Source organism: Equus asinus, chromosome 3 (genome assembly GCF_041296235.1).
Source record: "Equus asinus isolate D_3611 breed Donkey chromosome 3, EquAss-T2T_v2, whole genome shotgun sequence".
In the NCBI taxonomy this organism is placed as follows: Eukaryota; Metazoa; Chordata; class Mammalia; order Perissodactyla; family Equidae; genus Equus; species Equus asinus.
Genome location: NC_091792.1, coordinates 37,246,158 through 37,268,882, shown reverse-complemented (window position 1 = coordinate 37,268,882; position 22,725 = coordinate 37,246,158). Strand labels below are relative to the sequence as shown.

At 35.3% G+C, this 22,725-nt stretch overlaps 1 protein-coding gene across 1 annotated transcript in view; it reads left to right on the top strand.

Annotated features, from left to right (window-relative positions):
* The window catches only part of IQCM (IQ motif containing M), a 421,264-nt gene that overhangs the window by 174,128 nt on the left and 224,411 nt on the right, over positions 1–22,725 (top strand). The window contains exon 7 of the mRNA XM_070504871.1: positions 9,163–9,278. Coding sequence (XP_070360972.1) covers positions 9,163–9,278 — 116 coding nt within the window. The remainder of the gene's footprint in view (positions 1–9,162; positions 9,279–22,725) is intronic.

The following is a 22,725-nucleotide window of genomic DNA, read 5'->3' as shown; positions in this document are numbered from 1 at the left end:
ATTGGTAGCAGTTAGCTCAGGGCTAATCTTCCTCAAAAACAAAACAAAACAAAACAAACTTCATAAGTATAATTTTTGTTGTTGAAAAATAATCCAATGCATGGATGTACTATAATTTACTTAACCAGTATCTCATTACTGGGCATTTATGTTATTTCCAATTTTATTATTGTGTTGGGGGCTCCAAAGACAACCCCCAGGTTCGGGGATTTGCTAGGATGACTCATGGAACTCAGTATATAGTCACATTCACAGCTAAGGTTTATTATAGTGAAATGATATAAAGCAAAATCAGCAAAGGAAAAAGGCACAGGGAGTGAAGTCCAGAGGAAACCAGCATCAAGCTTCCAAGAGTCCTCGTCCAGTGGAGTCACACGGATGCACTTAATTCCTCCAGCAATGAGTCATGATGTGTTTGAGGTATTGTATATTGGGGATGCTCATTAGAGGCCCAGTATCCAAACTTTTTATCAGGGAATGGTCACATAGGCACCCTCTGCTTAGCATGTATCAACATTCCAGAATTCCAGAGGGAAAGCAGGTGTTCAGCATAAACCATATTGTTTGTATAAATAGTCTAGGTATAGTGAGATACTCTTACCTTTTAGAGAAAGTTTTACATCAGTGTAGGGAACTGTTTACCTGCCAAGTTTTCAGATGCCAGCTAAGGGTCAACCTTGTCAGCATGTCTTTCTAAGAATAGCAGTCTCAAATTTGCTGTTAACTCTTTTCTGCACAATTATTATAAATAATGCTGCAATAACATCTTTGTTATTGACTCGGCATATTTCATGTTATTTCCTTATGAAAGATTCCTAGAAATTGATATTACATCAAAAATATTTAAAAGAATTCTCCTCCTGGCAAATTGCTTTCTCATAAGTCTTTTCAAATTTTTGTTTTCACCAAGTATGTATGAGTGCAAGCACCAAAACCTTGACTAAAATAGGTGAGATCCATATGGTCGAAACATCAATATATAATAAACCTGGAAGAGTTAATTTTTAAAAATATTTTAGAATTATGTGTGACAAACAAAAGACTAGTTAATTGTTGCTTCCTTTTGCGGGGGAGTCCACTAAGAACACTCCCGTTGAATTATTACCCAATATCCACTTTTCCCCAGAACCTCAGTCTTGTTTTGCCTAGAAACTAATGACGTCACTGTCACGTATAAAACAAACATCATCCAGTTCACTTTAACATTCTTTTGTTCAAAACTATTAGCACATAATCCATACCAGGCATTGTGGTTGTGTGGAGGATAAAATAGTACACTGGACATTGTCCTTGCCCTCCTGGAGTTGAGCTGTATTTGTCAGAGTGCTTCTTGGCAAAGATGACAGGTGAGCTGTCGTTAAGACGTTATTTTCAGATCACGTGTTCTGATAGCTGCCCCTGCATTGCTGGAGTAAATCTGTGACAGACCTGGTATCTGGGCTCTTGCTTTCTTTAATCAACAGTCTGTACTTTCTAAGACTGAAATCAAAGTTTTGCAAATCTGCTACGACACAGCAGACTGTCTCTGTTACTTCCTGGGAGGGGAATATCAGTTTGGACTCTTGAAATATGTTGTCTCCCGCCCCTCCCCCCACTGCCAAAAAAAAGTGTAGTGGTCATTGAGGGCAAGTTTAAAGGGAATATTTATTTTTGTATGCATGTTTGTTAAAAAACTTTAAACAAATTGTATTTTCTCCTTTATAAACACAAAATGTTCTCATTAGAATAAAAGGAGTAAAATTTAGTGTCAATCTAATGCCTCCCTATAGGTGAACGTTTCTAAAGTTCTGTGATGCTTTCTCCGGACTTTGCTTTTGTTCATATTTTTTAACGTAATTTTTACCTAAAGTTATATAGCCTTATTTTAAATGTGTTTTCTCTAAAATTGCGATTAGTTATAATGAATTGCAGAAAATTTGGAAAATACAGAACACTGTCACGAAAAAACCCAAAAAACATTCTTTGGTATTCCAACACCTAGAGATACTCATTGTCAAATTCTGGTGTGTTTCCTATAGTCTATTTTCCAGATACGTTTTTTCCTTAAACTGCAGAGCCCCATGGGAACACTTGGAAGGTGTTACAGGAGGGGTGATGTCATGATTCAGGTGATTCAATTTGAGTTTCCAAAAAGGAGAAAAGTCATTATTTAAGTTCCGTGAAAATGAGTATAGCCATTATATTGTTCTTTGTTATGCTTGTCTTGTTTACTGGGTCTCTGGGTATATGTTCTGAATGTTTCGCCATTGTAAATGCATGACATAACAACATTGGTTGTTGGTTATTGTTTTTGATAATCATAGAACCAGATTCCATTTAAAAGCGCATTTCGTTTGAACTGTGCCTGACTTCAAGTTATACCCTAGGAAACAAATTGTTTGGTTCCTGGGAAAGTAGAATAAGCAGAAAAGAAACTGAGGTAAACCCTAGCAGGACCAAGCTTTACATCGGAACTATAGAATCTACATGACTACATGTGATCCTACCAGAATTGAGTACACTGGTTACGGGAAAAATTGCTGGTACTCTTATACCATGATTTCTAAGTTCTTCTGTCCTTAATTTTGAGTCATGTCTTGGTCTTCACATAAGTGTTTTCTTGTTTATGTATTTAGACAACATATGACTTTTTTGAATAGATTTTTAGTACATTAGTATACTTGAGAATGATTTTTTTTCCAGGCCTTTATACATTGAAGACAATTTGGTTATAAAATTTTGTTTCACAACTTTGCTTCTGACTAGAAATTCTGTTGGTGGTGTTCTATTATTTATTGGTTCTTTTGTTGTTTCACAGAAGAAATCTGAGAAAAATCTGTTTTACACCTTTGAGATTTTTTTCTTTATAAATATATGTGAATTTTTCTTTATTCTTGTACTTTAAATTTTCTTTATTCTTGTAATTTTACAGAATATACATTTTTTTGTATATTTGTATACAAATCTCTTTTAATTAATTTTTCCTAAAATGCAGTGAGCCCTAATACTCAGAAGATTCACTTGTTTTTTTCCTCTCAGGAAATTGTTATTCAAAAGTGGATGTTTTCTTCATGTCTGATTATTCTGGCTTCGTCTCCAGTAATGTGTATGATTCCTTTGATGGGCATTTATTTTTTGTCCTCTTTAATCTATAATCTTCTCTCTCATAATTTTCATCTTTGGATTCTTTTCTTCTGCATTCTAGGAGCTTGCCAAATCCAGTCGTTTGGTATTCTGCACTGTCTCTTACACCCCTAGTAACTCTGAAGTACATTTTAATTCTGCCGTTATGTTGTTGGTTTCCTTGTATTTCTTGCCTTTTAAAAACACTCATTTGCATTTTTATTTACCTTACAAATATTATTATTTTTTAAAGTCTTACTTTATTTTCTTATTGTTTTTGGCCTCTATTTTAAAGACTTGGCATGTTCTAATATAGTGAGAATGCCAACACATTTCCAAAATTTTCTTCAGGGTCTAGTAGAATATTTTTAGACTTAAACTCTTTCGCTAGATTTTCAGAATTGCAGACTGCATTAGTCTCCCATGGGTGCTCTAACAATGTACCACAAACTTGGCAGCTTAAACCCACACATATTTATTCTCTTAGACTTCTAGAGGTCAGAAATCCGAAATCAGTTTCACTGGACACAATCAAGATGTCCGCAGAACTGATTGCTTCTTGAGACTCTATAGGGAGGAATCTGTTTCATTGCTTGGTAGCTTCTGAAAGTTGCTGGCATTCCTTGGCTCATGACCCCTTTCTCAAATCACTGCAAGCTCTTGGTTCTGTCATCACATTTCCTTCTCCTCTTCTGTAGTCAAATCTCCCTCCTGTAAGGACACTTGTGAGTACGTGTAGAGACTGCCAGGATAATCTCCCTCTCTCAAGATTCTTATTGTAATCATATCTGCCAAGTCCCTTTTGCCATATAAACTAACATTTACAGGTTCCAGGGATTAAGATGTGAGTATCTTTGGGGCCATTTTTCAGTCTACCATAGGGACCTTTCCCCTTGTGTCACTGTCACAGGGGCTTAAAATTCAGAATGACCTGGGTTCACACTACCACTTACCACTTACTGTCTAAACTTGGGCAAGTGAATTAATTTATTTTCTCTTCTGTTAAACTGGGGCTAAACTCAGCATCCATCTCATAGGGTTATTGTGCAGATTAGAACAGGTAATGTATGTAAAGTATTTAGCAATCTAGATCTTCAACAATTATTGCCATGATTAATGTAGGCCCCAATATGTTTACTCAACCCTGAATAAGGAAAAATAGATCTATGCAAAACAAATGATTACAGATAGAGAGAAAATTACAATCTCCATTATGCATTGTTACCAAGACCTGCCAGTCTCACCCTCTGCACAGAGCTCTTGCCTTACAGTAGGATTCTGTCAAATTCTGGTGCTACAGTGAGGATTACTTCCTTTCCTAGTTGTTTTCTTGAAGTTGTTGTGTTCAAGTGGATTTCGATAGATGAGAGTATGGAGAGGTAAGTGGTCCTTCAAAAGTAGCATCCACATTGTAGGGAGATGTTTTTTTGTTCTTCTTTCTTCATTTTTTTTTTCTTGGGAACTATGAAGGCTCTTTCTAATATCTTTCAGATGGACTAGGGGTTTTATTTTTATATAATGGTCACTAATTGCTTTCTTCAATTCACTTGCATCATCCTAATTAAAGAAATTTTTCTCTCATCTGCAAATTGGTGAATGGTTAAACTTAATTTTTTGTGACCTTGAGATTTTCATCTTTCCCTTTATCCATTACAGTATTTTAGTGAGGCTGTAAAAGAGGCTACCTCGCAGCTGAAGGTTAGAAGCCGTACTGAACCAGGAATCATGATTCTTTTTGAACATTTTTTATTCACTATTGCCTTGGAAGTATCTGCCAAACGTTCAAATACCTGGCTCTTCAGAAAGATAGCATGCACCAGTGATGCCACTGTTCTGTGTTGTATCGTATCCTAATCAGAATGAAGTTCTCATATATTTTTCTAACTCACCTTTAGCTTATCCTGCTTGTTAGTATTTGCTCTGTATCCACAAACAACTGGTCCCATCAGATAACCAGAAAAAGGATTACAAGTGTGTCTTACTTGCTGTCTCTCAGCATACACTTAAACAAAATGTTAAATAAAACCTAGTACAAAAGGAGTTATCTGTATTTCTTAGACGTTTTGTAACATAAGATTTGGCAGCCATGAATATTAGTTGGTATTCAATAGATATATATAAGTTAGTCTGTTGAATCTTCATTTTTATTGAATCTTTTTAGAAACAGCTCATTATAAACAAACACAAGAAGGTAAATAGTTTAAGTAATTTTTGAATACATAGTGTTCATTTTTGACTATAAATTAACAATATGAATTGATGTAAATGGACATTTCAATCATTGATTCTAAAATTTGAACTAATGTAACAGATGGAATTCAGCTGCCCAAGCAAGCTTCTGGGGTTTGATTATTCAAGTGATTAAGATGCTATTTGTCAACTCTAGTTTGCCACCCCTTTTAATTATATAGATAATCAAACTAAGAACTGCTAATTCTGTCTCCTAACTATTAATTGTTTGTAATTACCTACAGATTAAAACTGCATGTGCAATTAACTCAAAGAATTAATTGATACAAGGGAATTGATAAAAGGGAAACAGAACAAACTTAGCATAAAAGAGGCTCTGGGGACACAGGACCACTAAACCCAGTGGTGTGTCTTGGGCTCTAACACATCTTCATAAAGATACATCACACTTTAATTTGGACTTCTTCGGCTCTGTTGGAGGCTGTTGCATAGACTGTTTCTTGCAAACGTTTGGTTTCTAGGTTGACTGAAACAGTGTATTTGAAAAGTTTGAACTTCTATTGTCTGTGGGTCTTTGCTGATAGTGACTTTGACAAATCTATCCACTTGCCATATGTAGGAAATGTTTGTCACTACAAAGATTACAGAAGTGGTGAATATTTTAACTAGCTAGGAATTTTTCCTCCCCCCCCCCCCCCCCCCCCCCCCCCCCGCTTTCTTTCCTCATTCTCCTGGCATTACCACCGTAGTATACCATCTTAGCAGTTTTCTGTGAGTCATCTGAGTAATTTAAGTTTCTAAAATAGCTATGCTTATTAGATTTTAGAAATATCTCTCACCTGCATAAATAATTGGCTCATTGTTAACTACATAAATTTGAATAAAAATGGGAAATAAAATAAAAAGCCACCCGCAACTGAAATGCATTTAAAAACTATTATAAACATCAAGATGATGCTGAAACATGAGGGAAGATGGTCTAGTGAAACATTATTTGATCCTGGAAAAGAGTAGAATTTTAAAAACTTGTTTTTAAGGCTTTTCCTTTCCTTCAGATATTTATGTCACTTGCATTATATGGGGCCTTTCACTCTTAACACTTTTACTGATTGGCCTTTCAATTGATGCCAAATCAGTGCCGGAGCATACATTGAACATATGCTTGGGGCACGGTATTATATTCAGTTTTATGGGAAATACAAAGCAAGTGAAAGACTTTTAAGTCTAGATAGGGAAATAAGATATGCAGAAGAAAAGAAAATAACATCGACTTGTGGTATAATAATATTTTTCAAAAACAGTCTAAGTATTGAGGAAATGCAAAGGCAGGAAGACATCAGTATGGGTAGTTATTTAGCAGATTTTTCTGTGTTCAAAGTCAGTTTCTATTTAGCTAATAACTCCTTGTTAACCTGATGGGCCCATTTTGGTTTCTTTCCAAATCTTGATACTGCATCTTCCCCAGATTTGTTTAATCTCAGAGTATGCTATTCTATCCTGCTGGCTGATAAAATGGAGTTACTGAGAAGATTTCTTATTTTTTCACCTATCAATAGACAGCCTACTCTTGCGCTCTCTCTCTCCCTCACACACACACAATACACACACCCCTAGAAATCAGAATTTTCATTTCTCTGTGGCATTATCTGTGAAGATTGTTGGCTCCGTGAAGAGTGTGTGGAGATTTAGTCTGATATATGACTTTGGTCTTCAAACTATCAGCTTATAACTTTCGACTGACTTTGTGGAATAAATGGGAATTTGTTGCATGTCACCTTCTGCACCTGGCTTCTGAGGAGGAGTCATTAGCATACATCAGTGTGTGAATGATTACCTTGAGGATTTTAGTGGAGGCTTTACTGCTTCCTGAAGTGGAAAAGTTATAGCTATATTTTCTAGTGTGATACCTATGTGCTGGAGAAAATAATGCACGCCTTTCTTGACTACATGAGTCTGTTTTGTGGGTAAACAAGATAAAATATTTGAAATGTTCTGAACTGTCTTGGAAAAATAAGTTATATGGCATTTAGTTTCATTTTGGATTGGGCTCTTCAGTGGTCAGAAAGATTCCCTTTTGCCTGTGAGATTTAACCTCATGAGGCTAATTCTTGTTCACCAGTGTTTACATAGCTACCTTAATCACATTGCTCATGAACCAGAAGCACAGAGCAATTCCAGGTAAGATATTGTCCTTACCTTGAAAGAGTTTACAAATTTAAGAAGGAGGTTGGAAGGAAAAGCCCAATTATTTGAAATATGTGAGAACACCTTCTGTAGAAATCATTAAGGGAAGTGGGTGGGCCAGGGATAGTGCTAGTGAGTTGAGGAATACTTCAGATTAGCCAAAAAAGCTCCATTAGAAATGTGGGGCTTGGGGCAGGCCCTGTGGCCGAGTGGTTAAGTTCATGCGCTCCGCTGCTGGCGGCCCAGTGTTTCGTTGGTTTGAATCCTGGGGGCGGACATGGCACTGCTCATCAAACCACGCTGAGGCAGCGTCCCACATGTCACAACTAGAAGGACCCACAATGAAGAATATACAGCTATGTACCGGGGGGCTTTGTGGAGAAAAAGGAAAAAATAAAATCTTAAAAAAAAGAGAAAGAAATGTGGGGCTTATACATCTCTAATAACTCATGCTATCCTTTTATATCCCATTGGGTTTTTAAAAAGCCCCCAATTAAAGTATAACATGTATGGCCTTTCTTTTGCTATCCTCTTCTCAGATACTAATATTTTCAAGTTCTCTATAATCTCCCCATTATTGGCATTTGCTTCCATTAAAGAATTTCATTTATTCATTTTGAGTTGTGATTGAAATATATGATTTATTTTGTTGCCTGTTCTAGAGATTTTGCCTTTTTGATACAGGGTAGAGACTTTTTGGACTGACATGGAAGAAATCCATATAAAATTAAAATGAAGTAGGATGTGTGTATGTGTATTGATTCGGATGTATCTGAGATAACATCACATTTTTTTATTATTTTATGTTGCTACTTTGCTTCCTTAAAGGACACTTATCTTAGAATCCTGTAAATAAATTGAAGCAATGAAATGAGAGAATTTATTACTTCTGAGTTTTTTCTAAATTTTTCTGAAATTAACTGATCCATGGATGACTCAGTTCAGTTTCAGGAAGGAATATATGTATATGAATAGTATTAGAAAGAAGGAAATGTGAAAATAGTTTGATTCATTTGGATAGCAAGATTTAACTGAATTTTTCTCTTTTTTAAATTATTAATACTTCTGAGAAACCTACAAATAAATCTTAAATCTCCCCGTCATCATTAAAAAATAAGTTTTCTTCAGAAATCTCACATAACAACTGCCATGAGACAGAAGAAATATGTGGGCATATGCTGGCTAGCCTTTTGCTCTTTCAGACTTTTTACCTTAAACACTTTTAATAATTTTATTTACTTCACAATTTCAGAACATATGCCTTCATAATAATTCTGAACTTTCTTTTAAAGTAATTATGTGACAAGGAGAGAAGTTTTCCTTTCATTTTTGGAAGTGCTATTCACAAATATGATTTTGCTTTATGCTTCCTTTAAAAAGAGAAGTCAATGTTCTTGAAGAGAAGAGAGTCAAAAGAATGAACCTATTAATTTTCTGATGGGCACACTGTATGCAATAAAAACACGAGAGCTTTACTGTATGAGGGAGCCAATTAACTGAAGCCTCTTTCTGTGCAATTCTATCACTTCTTCATCTCTCTCTGATTAGATTACAAGATACAATTTTAATACAGAATAGTGGGCCATAAAGGTGATTTACTTTCCTCTTTGTAACACTAAGCAGTATGATCAGGGTGTGCTTTGCCTGGATAAATATTGTTTTAACCTACATTGATACTTGTAACAGACAAAACCTTCTATGATTGGAGAGGAATTATGTCAACAAAGTCGTCTCGTTTGCCTGGTGACTCCAGTTTGCCTGTTGTCTCTGGATCATCTACAGTGTTTCGGGATTACTGTTCTGTAAGTATTTGCAAAACTGGACACCAAGTTTGAATTACCATTTTTCTGGCAAATTATTGGATTGATTTTGATATAACATGTGTGATTTTATGATGAACCTATCTCATTTCTAAAATGATTCTCCATTGAAATTTATCTTTTTTTTCTGATGCAATCCTTTAGTTCTGTTATCATATTTTATGTAAATCTTGCTGAGCACCTTAACTCCAAAATATGCGTGTTAATTTTTATTTGAAGAGCACTAATAGCCAAACTGATCATCACAATGGTTTGCCCCAAATGTGAGAGCAATTATTTTCTAATGGTACCTAGACTATCAAGACAATATAATGGAGGCCGATGGAGAATGAAGACATCTGTTACAGGTGTGACAATGAGAGGACTGAAAAGTCCAAGGGCAATTTCACAACCACACATTAATGGTTTTCTGAATGAGGGCTCTCTAAACTGGGAATCTCTGACCTAAAAATGGAATCAGGGCTTTTCTTTTCATCAGGGCAAGTCCTGAGATGTCTCTATGTAAATAGTAGAAGAAACTCATGTGATTCTGACGTCTTTAACAACAACTTCTTAAAAAATTGCAAAATGCTATTTTGTAAAATTGAGTTTCACATTGTATATATGTCTGGGTTTCTTACATCTCTTATATGTTCTGTTCTGTGTGTAAATATGTCTGTCTCATCTTTTCTCTGTCTTTTCATATTACTAATTGTTTTTCTTCTTGACTTTCCCTTTGTATTAGTGTGCTTGGGCTGCTCTAACAAAATAGCACAGACTGGGTGCTTAAACAACAGAAATTTATTGCTCACAGTCCTGGAGGTTAGAAGTCCAAGATCAAGCTGCCAGCAGGGCTGGTTTCTCCTGAGGCCTCTCTCTCCTTGGCTTGCAGATGGCTTTCTTCTTGCTCTCTCCTCACATGGCCTTTCCTGTGTGTGTTTCCCTGGTGTCTCTCTGTTTTCTTATAAAGACACTAGTCATATTGAATTAGGGTCCTGCCCTTATGACCTCATTTACACTAATTACCTCTTTAAAGGTCCTATCTTCAACTATAGTCACATTAGGGGTTAAAATCTCAACATATGAATTTTGGGAAGACAAAATTCAGTTTATAATACCATTAGACAGTGGAAATATGTTCAAAAATTATTTTTCCTATCTATTGAATAGTCCTTTTATCTGTCATTTTAAAAAAACAAATATTGAGTTTTTATATTTTCCTGTGAACCAAAACTTGTGAATTATGTCACATTTAACTTATGTTGCTAAATTCTTTGTGAGTAAATTTACTAAAACTAAGTCATTGCAACCCTGTTTTAGACAAGGAAATTATATGAATATTATGTTTCCTGAAATTGTAACAGGCTTTGTAATCCACTACTTTTAGAACATATTAATTAATCATAGTATAGACAGTTGTCTCCAGCTAACGAGATTTATATTTCTAATGCATACATGTCCTTAACAAAAATAATACCCATAGAAGGCTATTTTTATTATCTTCTAGTAAAGGTGAAAAAATGAGCTACTGGTTCCAAGCCTTCCAGCTCTACCCTGTTTTACGCTAACAATTTAGGGACTGCTCTTAGCTGTGTGAAGAAGTACATTTAAATATATTTCTCTGGGGAATACATCTGGCAAGAATAGACTTGATTCTAGAGAGCTTTGAATGCAAGACTGAGAGTGTTTATTCATTGCTGAGTGGGAAATTAGGAGTGCAGAAGGCTACTAACTGTGGCTTTGACATAATAGATGGTGCTTTGTGTATGTGCACCTGTAGAGCTTGAAGTAGACTGGAGTGGAGACAGGGTGAGCATTAACAGGCCTTTTACATCAGTCCAGTTAGAGGCTTGAATCTCACCTTTGCAAACCTACTATATGGTCGGGGGGGTGTTAATAGATAAGAGGAGGGAAGATTCAAACCTTCAAATTTCTTTCCTGTGGCTCACTGCATGTTCAGTTTTCATGATCGAAAGTCTAAATGGCTTCTTTCACTTCTTTCACTGGATTCCATTTTAGTTTATCCTTTAAAATAATTACAGTGTTAGAAGGGATCAAACACCAAGTTGTAAGTAATCTTTTTTTCCCCTAGTTTTTGTTGTGGGAAAATATACACAACATAAAATTTACTATTTTAAACCATTTTTAGGTGTGCAGTTTGGTGGCATTAAGTACATCCACATTGCTATGGAACCATCACTACCGTCCATCTCCAGAACTTTTTCATCTTTCCAAACTGAAACTCTGTACCCATTAAACACTATTTCCCCATTCTTCCCTCCCCACCCCCTGGCGACCAACTTTGTACTTTCTATCTCTATGATTTTGATTTGTCCTTTTGTGACTGGTTTATCTCACTTAGCATAATGTCTTCAAGGTTCATCCATGTTGTAGCATGTGTCAAAATTTGCTTTTTAAAAAGCTGAATAATATTCTATTGTATATATATACATACTATATTTTGTTTATACGTTCATCTGTTGATGGACGCTTGAATTGCTTCCATCTTTTGGATATAGTGAATAATGCCACTGTGAACATCGGTTACAAATATTGAGTCCCTGCTTTCACTTCTTTGGGGTATATACCCAGAAGTGCAATTGCTGGACCATATTGTATTCTTATGTTTAACATTTTCAGGAATCATCATATCATTTCCCACAGTGGCTGCACCATTTTACATTTCCACTAGCAATACCTAAGTGTTCCAATTTTTCCACATCCTCATCAACATTTGTTGTATTTTCTATTTTCTTGGTAATAGCCATCCTAATGGGTGTGAAGTGGTAAGTAATCTTGATGTGAGTTTGTTCAATCAGTCCAGAAGACAAAAAGTAACTGGGAAAACTGAGAATGTAGAAGTCTGCATTGTTAAAAGAGGAGCAGAGACAAGGCACAGAAAATCCTGTCTTTGATTTTGTGGGAGGAGAGAAAAATATCATCCATTCTGCTTTCAAAACACTCTCTACAGCTTAGCTACTCTTATCAAAATTTTAATTTTCTCAAATAAGAAAGTCATTGTGGATATGCTTTCTTTAGGCTAAAAGAACACTGTCTCTTTTAAGTCTGAATTTTTGGTTTTCTTTTTAAAGTATTTTGTATCCTTATATGTTTCAGTTCTAATTAAATAATAATTCAATAATGTTGTGTGTCTTTAGTTTTAATGTTTCATTTCTGCAACTGCAGTCTTACTGTATTAGAATTTCCAATTATTTTAAGCAATAGCATATGGCCCCCTAAAACTTCCTTATATGAAGTTAAAGAAACTACACCCTAAAGAAAAAGTTACTCATGCTACCTTTTATGGTCTCTGAAGTACTGAGATATTTATAGCCTTAATTATCTTGAAAGATAGTATTTATCTAGGTAAGTGAGCATCTCTAAATATAATCCCTTGTATAACATAAAAACATAATATTATATTTCAATAATATAGGAAGGACCACTATCTCCAACTTTATTGCCACAATTTCATTTCATAATTCTTCTTTAAAAGGTTTGCTACCTTTATGATAATATATGAAGCAATCTTGAAACCCACAGCCTGGAGGACTGTAGGTGGAAAACAGCCTTGGTCTTTATCAAAATTCTGAGATGCAAAAATTAATGTATTTATCAATAGTGCTCTTAAAAATAGTTAGGATAAAAACAAATACTGACAGAAATTTGTATAAGTAGTTAATTTCCAGCTAATATTTAGAAATACAGGAGAGCGTGAAATATCTTTTATTTGTTCGTTGTCAGTAAGGCAAAACTCTCCTCAGTGAGTGGTTCATTTACTGTGTTGCAGTGCTTTCCCTCAGAGAAACTCTGCCATTTGGTGCCAGTCTAAAATGAGGATGAAGCAAAAGCAAGGGAGTGCCCAAGCACGTGTGGGTGCATGCATGTTGGAGTGGTGACAGGGTTCGGGGATAGTGGAGTAGAGCGGAGAGAACGGTTGCCGTTGTCCAAGGTGGGACACCGGGGTGCATTTCAGACATTGAAGGAAGTTCAGGGTGGCAGAAGTGCAGCATTCAAGAGGGAAAGAGGCAAGAAATGAAACTGAAGAGAAAAGCAAAGCCCCATTATCTCAAAGGAAGGCATTCACTTTGTCTTCTTAACAATACAAAGACAAAATATAAAATACAAAAAATAATACAAAATATAAAAATTAATAATTGGTTCCATTATAAATTGTTTCGTGTTTCAGAGAAGAAACTATGGTTCAGTCCTCTGGACATTTGTCTTCCTTCCTCTTCCCCCTTGCTCCCCTTCCCTAAGAGAATACATCCTACATACAAGAGGAGAAAACAAGAGTCACTGGCTATATTTTTTAGCTTTCTTATAGCTTTATCTCATAAACAAAACCAAAAATTCATTAGTTTTGTAGATTTTTTTAGAAATGAAAACAAGAAATTTCAAATATCCCGTTATTCTTCGCACAAGCTTAATCATATTGACCATAGAATGGATTAACTAGATCTTAACATGAAATTTCTTATCACTTTTTTTCTGGAGAATTTTCTTGAGCTATGTTGGTAAAAGAGAATTGTGGGAATCCAAGGAGATACTCTTCTTTTAACTTGGAAATTTAGATATCTTTTTGTAATTCTTAATCAAATTTGACTGTCAGAAGACTATGGCCATTCACTTGAAGGATTTTATGACATAATAAAAAACAATAAATTACCTTTTAATATGTCAAACATCTTTTCCCATTTATTTCTCCCATGTCACACTTTCTTCTTTCTGCTCTTTTCCTTCCCTCCTCCAAAACGTTTGAGGAAGTATTGTAGCTATTTTCATACTCGTGATTTTCTCTCCTAGTGGGCTACACTGGATAAAAAAAAGGTCATCTGATTTGATTTCCTGATATTTCTAAGAATTAGTGCAAGTCATCAAAACTACTAAATTTAAATTTTCCATTTACTCAAATGATTCCCTAAAATCTTTTTGTCATTTTATGTAGAAATCAGGTTACTTTTTGAAAATCCTGTGGTAGGCTTGGGATTAATTTAGACCCTGAGTTAACAGCTAAGTGACTGTGACTTTGACATTTTGAACAGCATTCCATCTGTTTACTCTTATCTACATTTTGTTTATATGTTTTGGTTTTACTACAAGGAGTAGTGATGCCTGATATACATTATCCTCAACCTTCACATTTTAATTTTGAAATGCATATTTCTTTTCTTATGAAATATTAAAATTTTGAATATTTGTGATAGAATACGTAGCTATTTACTCTGATATATATAGATACATATATAGTTTACATTTACATCGCTGCAGTTAAAAACCCCCATTTTAATAGTTATGTGGCTTTGCTGCAGTGTTATCTGGGCCTGAAGTGTATTTTTATAACCATCACTTATTTTATTTTATTGAATATTTCCTTCTGGATAAAAATTCCTTCTGTTGTTCTAATTTAGATACTTATTGGGAGAAATAAGGAGGTATTCCGTGCAAGAGATAGTTAGCGACGTATAGACACAGTGAATCCGTCAAGACTTACATTCAACTATTCTCACAGAGTTTTAAAAGAAAGCACTGTTGGTGAATGCAAGATTTGGCTTGTAATGTTGCTTAGATTTGCCAATGTACCACCATTTAAACCACATCACGTTCCCAACCCACACTAAACACTTCAAAAGTGGAGGGTTAGGTAAATAAATAAGATAATTTTAAATTTGTATTTTTGGATCAATTTTCATTTTATGGAGAAATCTTAATCTATTCTCATTTCTTTTATTATAAAAGATTATTGGATTTTTACTTTTGGAAGCTTTCTTTACTGTAGAAGCCAAAAGAGTCAAACCAAATTCTCAATCATATTGACCCTTTATTCTGAGATAGCCTCAAGTGGGGAAGATATGTGAAGTTACTAGGCCCATCTACATGATAATAGTGTCCACAGTTGTTCTAGTTCGACAGTCTCCAGTCGAAATATGTATTCTTTTTGAGATAAACTGGCTTGTTACTAAATGATCGTTACCCAAACCTGGATGCAAGAATGAAAGTGGAATGTAGAGAGCTTCTGAGCAGATATTAGGTTATGGGAATGAACAGACTGTGCCTGCCCTGGGGAATTCCCCCTCACTCCCACCCCCCACAGGGAAGTAGGGTACGCTGCTTGTTCTCTAGTAAAGGGAACATTAACTAAATTTCTTAAAAAGTAATGAAAGAGAACAAACTGTAAAAAGGCAGCCAAAAAAGGCAAACATCTGTTACTGAACATGTCTCACTTGACTTCCTTTTAATGTTCTTAGGAATAAATTTATGAACTAGAGAAGGTTCAGCACTAATTAGCTTGTTTTCATCAAACAAAATGCACCAGACATGGATGTTGAATATGAATGAAAATTTCAATAGAAATGATAAGTAGATATAGAAAGTGCCAATAGACGTACAAAGTGCTGGTATTCAGGGTGATGGCCACAGGCTTTGAATATTACTGTGGCTGTTAATATTGCATTGACTTAGAGTTGCTGTAATTTGCTTTTTAAATGATTAGAAAAAAATGTTAAAAAGTCAAGTGTATTCATTAAACAATAGGTGGATTAGGTACAAAGTTTTATCTTCAGTTATATACCTTTAGGCTAATGAGATGATAAAATGATTTAGAATAACAAGTAAAGAGCTACTCAAAGGCAAAGTTTTGTACTACATGCAGCAACCGTAGTCATAGTTGTGGCTTGTAGTAGTTGTAAGAGCCATAATCCTTTATTCAAAACTCTTGGGGCCAGATATATTTAGGAACTCAGAAAATTTTGAACATTAGAAAGTTAAGAAGATAAGTGAATCTTCAATGAAACCTGTAATCAAAATGTGTTACTATTTTTCAGTAAAGCTTATGGATATCTTTGTTGAGTGGAAGATAGAGGCCACTATATAGGCCTTTTGTTCATTGGTTCAGGTCAGGTTTTGTCACCAAAGGTCAGGTGAGTTAAGTTCTCTTCCATATGTGTTATGAAAAAATTGTTGGTTTTCAAAGCCTTTTGGATTTCTGAGTCTCAGATAAGGAATTATAGACCTATAATAGTAACAGTGATAGTAAGTAATAGTAGTTGTAATAGTGGTAGCAGTAATAGTAGTAGTAGTAGTAGTAGTAGTAGTAGTAGTAGTAGTAGTAGTAAGAGTAATAGTAATAGTAGTAATAGTAGTGGTAGTGGTAATAGTAATAGTAATAGATGAAGGTAGATGGGGAAGGTAAGGAGATAAGGACAGACACATACATATATACACACACGAAAACATGCGCACAGGCACGTATGTTCCTAGTTGTATAAGGAAAATATCATGATCATATGTTCATTGTTCTTGATTCTTGGTGCAAGATCTCCAGGAATTAATTTTGGAATATCTATATGTGATTCCCAATTTCAGAATGAGGTGGATGTGATTACGTATTGCTGATAGATGCTACCTCTTGTGAGAGTCTTTCCCTGAACTCCACCTGAAACAGCATCACTGCTTTTATGTTTCATCACACAATGTATCCCAATCTGGTGGTATGTTATGTACCTCTTTATTGATTTGTTCCTGGTCTTCTTCACTAAGATGTAGGCTCCACGAAGCTGAGGATGTTTTAGATCACCAATGCAGCCCTAGTGCCTAGAATAATACCTGTCATAAAGTATTTGAGGTTAAGAAAATATTTGCTGAATAGATGAATAACAGGCTGATATTTCCTCTAAAAGAAACACAAAGGAGATCCAAGTTCTCAAAGCAGTGAAAAACATAGCCATAATAATTTCGTTAGAAAGAGGAAAAATAAAAAAATGGTTTAAGGATGTTGCATAAATCTTGCTGTAATTATTATGTTTTCTATATTGACCAAGAAAGAGTTGTACAATCCTTAATTCCATTCAGTCTAGCATCACAGACCTATAGGATGATTTTCCTTCTTGAACTATATCCTTTAGAAGTACCTTTAGTAAAGGTCAGTTGGCAAAAGACTTCAACTTACAGTGTATTTCCTTTTCTTCCTTCTCAACTATACCTTCCCGGCATTTTGAAATTATCATTCTTGTTTTCTGGCTACCAGTGTTGCTGCTGAAAAAATTAGTTGTAACCAGTTGTCTTTCCTTTGTAAGTAATCTATCTTTATCTATCTGCTTCTAAGGACTTCTTTTTTTGTTGTTGTTCTGCTGTTTTATTATGAGATGTATAAATGTGGTTTTGTTTTTATTTGTTCTGCTTGATTTTTGTTGGGCTCCCTAAATATGAAAAACAGTGTCTTTCAGCATTCTAAAACAAAATCTCTGCCATTATTTCTTCAAATACTGTCTCTCTTCTATTCGTTATTTATAAACTCTAACTAAAACTCTATAAAACTCTGCTTAGACATATATTGAGTCTTCCGTTCAATTGTCATTCTTTGTCCTTTTTCCTCTTTTTCATATTTGTTATTTCTGTCTCTTGTTGCTGTATCCTGGGTCTTGTTTTTTCTCCTGATTTATCTTTTAGATCATTGGTTCTTTTTAATTTGTGTGTCTATTCTTTTCTTTTGCTATTCTTTGAGTTCCCAATTTAAGTAGTTATGTTTTTCATTTTTAGAATGTCTAGTTGTTATTTTCCAAATCAGCTTGGTCAATTTTGATAATTTTTGGTTCCTTTAATATATTTCTCTAAACATATAGATATGGAAGCTCATTCTTGTTTAATATTCTGTACATCTTAATTAGAGTATTGGCAGTCATTGAGGTTCTGAAAATGTAGCTTGTTATGTCTTCTCATTCCCTGATTGCTTGTTTTCTCATCTTTAATGACTTTTTTGATTATGAGCTAATTTTTGTTGGTATTTTATTGTGATAATTCATTGAAGCCTCAGTTTAACCTGAATTCTTCTAAAAATGATTGACATTTGCTTTTACCAGGTGCGTTAGAGCACTGTCAAACCTGGGACCACTTTATTCCAAAGTTTTGACCTTTCTGTTGTAGCAGGGCTTGTGGGACATTTTAGATGGTATGAATTGAGGCCCCAAATCCATGTGAATGATATCTTGTCATCAAAATTCCTGTCGGGGGGGGAATTTTTTTCCCTCTCTATCCAGAGCCAAGGTCATGACAGACATGTAGTCTCACTGTATCTCTTTCTCTTTCTCTCTTTCTTTCTCTCTTCAGGGAAGTTTTTAAATCCTAGTTTTACTCTAAGGGTATTGCCCTTCCAGTGCTCAGGTTTCATGAGGGGTTTTCTCAACTCTGACATTCCTTCATGCTCTGGGTTTCAGTGTTTGTCTCCCAACCGCAGGGCATAGAGCTTATTAAAACCCAGGCTCCAGGTCATCAGGAATTGCCACGCAATCCGCAAGGGAAAGGCTTCAGAACTCATACAACAGTAAACTCAACATTTCTTGTTGTTTTTGACCAGAAAGGAATTCCATTATCCTTTTCCATCAGCTCAGCCATGCATTAAGTATATCTTTTTTTGTTTGTTTTTAGAATTTATTTTTGTGCTGTGATTTGTTGCTATGAACATATTCCTGAACACAGCACCACAATTATATCATTTGTGAATAGGTTTCAATCCTCAGAGGGACTTATATTGGGATGTAAACTTCTCTATCTGGTTCACTCCTTCTCTTTAGTCTTTTTATTGCCTCTAATGCTATGCTTAAATTCCTACATATAAAAGAGTAAATTCCTATAGCTTTGATTTCCCTTGGAGGTTAAAGAAACTCTGTCTAGTGACTGGTAAATGAACAACCTATGTTTTGCTGGGTCACCTTCTTCAGTGTCCCCTAATCTGACAGTTGAATGGCTTTTTGAGGCTATGGCTTTTACAGACTGACCAGCATTACCTTTGGGATCCCTCCACTTCTCTTAAGAAATTTAAAGAAAATACTACACTTAAGAACACCTTCCAAATTGGAGGCTTCTCTGTCTCCATGAGTAGATTTTGAGAAACTGTGGGTTTCCTAGGCCTATTACAAGTTCCAGAAGGTGGTTCTGTGGCTTGAAAACCCTCCTGTGGTTTGTGTTTGTTCTTAGAAGCTCCAAAGTTCAATAATGCAAAGATGCTGACTTGTGAAAGATCCCAGAATGATGTGTTTGGTGCCTTCTGGTTCTGCACGTGTGCAAGTTATTGACATTTTTCTGTTTAAACCATTTCTTGTACAAGAAGCAGTAGCAGTATAAGGAATGCAGCTCACTGCTATTTCACAGAAGGTGCTAGTGACATGACTGACCTGCTGGGGAAACACAAGTGTTAATGTTCAAGCTTGGCAGAAAAAGCTTTTCAGTTTATATCACATGCTTTAACGTGTAATTTGTAATTTTATACATATATGATATTATGAGTTTGTCTTCACAGTTACCTATTTTTAAACAAACCTTTCATTTTACCTTTAATGGTGTGTTTATATATGCTTCTGGTAGGGTCACAAAGCTGTTTAAAACTATGAAAATTCCTTGCTACTTAGAAAAGACTGTTTAATCAGGTTTGAAGGTACTATGTCAATTATAGATTGGGAGTGTAATATGACAATTACAGGTTAGTTTTTTATAGCAAACATATTCCAGAGTTTCACACTAGTAGTAGAATACAGAAATATGTCTAACATTAAGGTGCAAAATGAAAGGCTTTCTTCTGTATTTTATCTGTGGTTAATCAATGCAAGAATTTAATCATTAGACTGAGAGAAATTAGCAGCATTGTCAAAAGGAAAAAAAAAGTTCCACATAAGATTGGAATGAAGAGGAGAATTGATGGGTTAGACAGCTGCTTCTAAAATGAAACTTAAGATGTAATAATATTGTATAAATTATTGGAAGTAAGTTTGGTACCAGTTAACTGGGATTTGAGAAAATACATGGGGCAAAGGTGTCTGAGAGTGGTTTGGAATAAATCCACACAGGTTGTTAAAAAATTTGACACAAATGTTTAATAAATGATGTACATCTTCAGCCAAGTATTTAGAATGTGTCACTCCAAATGCCTTGTCATGGAGAGACTAGGAGCTTCAAGAAGTTGAAAGAAGCAGGTGGCAGCTGTGGAAAAAGGAAAGAAAGATTTTGAGAGAGAATGGAGTTGAAACATCAAGACAGAGTGGACTTGAGATTTGAATAGATAAGTATGTAGAAAACTAAGACATTGGCAAAATAAAACGGGACTCCTAAAAAAAAAAGGACTGCTATTGACTATGCAAAAAAGGAAACCAAAAAAGCCCAGGTTCTAATTATGTTAGCTAGGAAGAAAGAGTCACAAAGGGAGGTTGTGAATGCAATAAAGTTGCCAGAGAGTACCTGGAAAAAAATCAGAGAACATCTTAGTAAGGAAAATCCTCAAGAATGCTTGTCTGAGACTGTTTAACTTGGCGGCCTCCACATTTGACATCCTTCATCATGGACAACATGCCAATTCAGTTAGTCTGGCAAGAAGGAACCAGTTAAAAAAAAATTAAACTGGCAAATGTAAACAGTAGTATCATATAAGGATGGTGTGTCCCACGCCAAGCACATTGTTTTGTGGAAAACCATGGAATACATGGGTTAAAAATTAATTTTTGTAGCCATGAATATGTGTCATGGAACATTGTGAGAGACACATTTAACATATAGGTTCTGCTTCATGTTTTATTATCACCTACATGTTGCACATAAATTTTTAAAATTACAGTATTATCCTTGAGAATGATTGTTTACTTTGACAAAGAAAACGTGAACAAGGAATTCTAAAAGTAGCAAATACTTGAGAGATGATAAGTAATTCTCAAGGTTATTGTCGCATTCTAATGTAACTGTAGAAGAAAAGTTAATCTTTGATCTTAAGAAATGAATGGCATGAAATACAAATTGACATATACAAGTATATGTTAACTTGTATATGTTACAAGTTACATGTATATATTACAGCTGCATCTGACACAGCAGTATGACAGAATGAAGTTTAACTCTAAAGGAGAGATTTGTGATTTGTTTACAATATTTAAAGGGATTACTCTGTCTTAATACTGTATATTTTTGCAGTACAAACACAGCTTTTTTCACATTTCATCTTTACGTTGATCTTTTATATATCCTGGGATTTTATATAACAAACTTCTTTGGCTTCAGTTGTCAAATAATTGTTAAATACGTATTTGAAACTTAAAAAGCAAGACTAAAATGAGCATTTTCCTTCAACTAATACTTAGAGACATTGATGGATTGCATATCTAGTTTGTAATCTGCCATGACAATTATTTTGTACAAAGTAGCTTTTGAAGAGATAATCTCAAATAAGAAGAATTGGAGGTAATCTTGGTAAATGAGTAAAAGGTTAATAGATTTTGGATTGTTGATATTGTCTTCTCCTTCAGATCCTACAAGAAGTCAGTGACAGAGTGTCTTGGTTATTGATATATGGTTTGCTCATGTCTCTAGGTATCAATTTAAACTTAGGATCTTGCCAAGTGACCAGAGAGGCAATGGGCCAGTTATTCTGAGGTCTTGTAGAATTATCTTCCCAAGTTATGCTTTCTACCATTGACCAGTATTCAAGAACTGTGTAAGGAAAGTTCATGTTAAACACTCTGGTGTAATTGTTGAAGAGATGCTGTTGAAGCTGCTCACTACATTGTACCAGGCTTCTTCTGAAGGACTCGTGGAAGCAATCTTTTACAGAAAATGTTTGCTTCTCTTATAGACATTATGAAAGTTAGAAATACTGAGTTCTCTTTGTTACTTTCTATGTTAGTTTTCCAGACCCGCCATAACAAAATACTACAGACTGGGTGACTTGCACAAATAGAAATCTGTTTTCTCACAGCTCTGGAGGCTGTAAGTCCAAGATCAAGGTGCCAACAGAGTTGGTTTCTCCTCTCTTTGGCTTATAGATGGCCGCTTCTTGCTGTGTGCTCACATGGCCTTTTCTCTGTGCATGCGTGCCCTGGTGTCTCTTCTTCTTCCAAGGCCACCAGTCTTATTGGATCAGGGCCTCACTCTTATGACCTTGTTTAACCTTAATTACTTCCTGAAATGCCTTCTCTCCAAATACAGTCACATTGGGGATTAGGGCTTTAACGTGTGAATTTTGGGGAAACACAATTCAGTCCATAACACTGATAGCTAGGAATTTAAGAGCCAAATCTCTGTCACACATCAAGCAATATCAGAAAATACTTGAAATTTTTCTTTCTTTCTTTTTTTTTTTTTGATGAAGATCAGCCTCGAGCTAACTGCTGCCAATCCTCCTCCCTTTGCTGAGGAAGACTGGCCCTGAGCTAATGTCCGTGCCCATCTTCCTCTACTTTATATGTGGGATGCCTGCCACAGCATGGCTTGATGAGTGGTGTCATGTCCACACCCGGGATCCGAACTGGTGGACCCCAGGCTGCCAAAGTGGAACGTGTGCACCTAACCACTGTGCCACCGGGCTGGCCCACTTGACATTTTTCCACTCAAATTTTCCCTTTAGCCTGATTTTCTTATTCATTTTCCTTTTTCATATGTACTGTATTTTTTGTAAGCTAATTTAAATCTGTTTTAT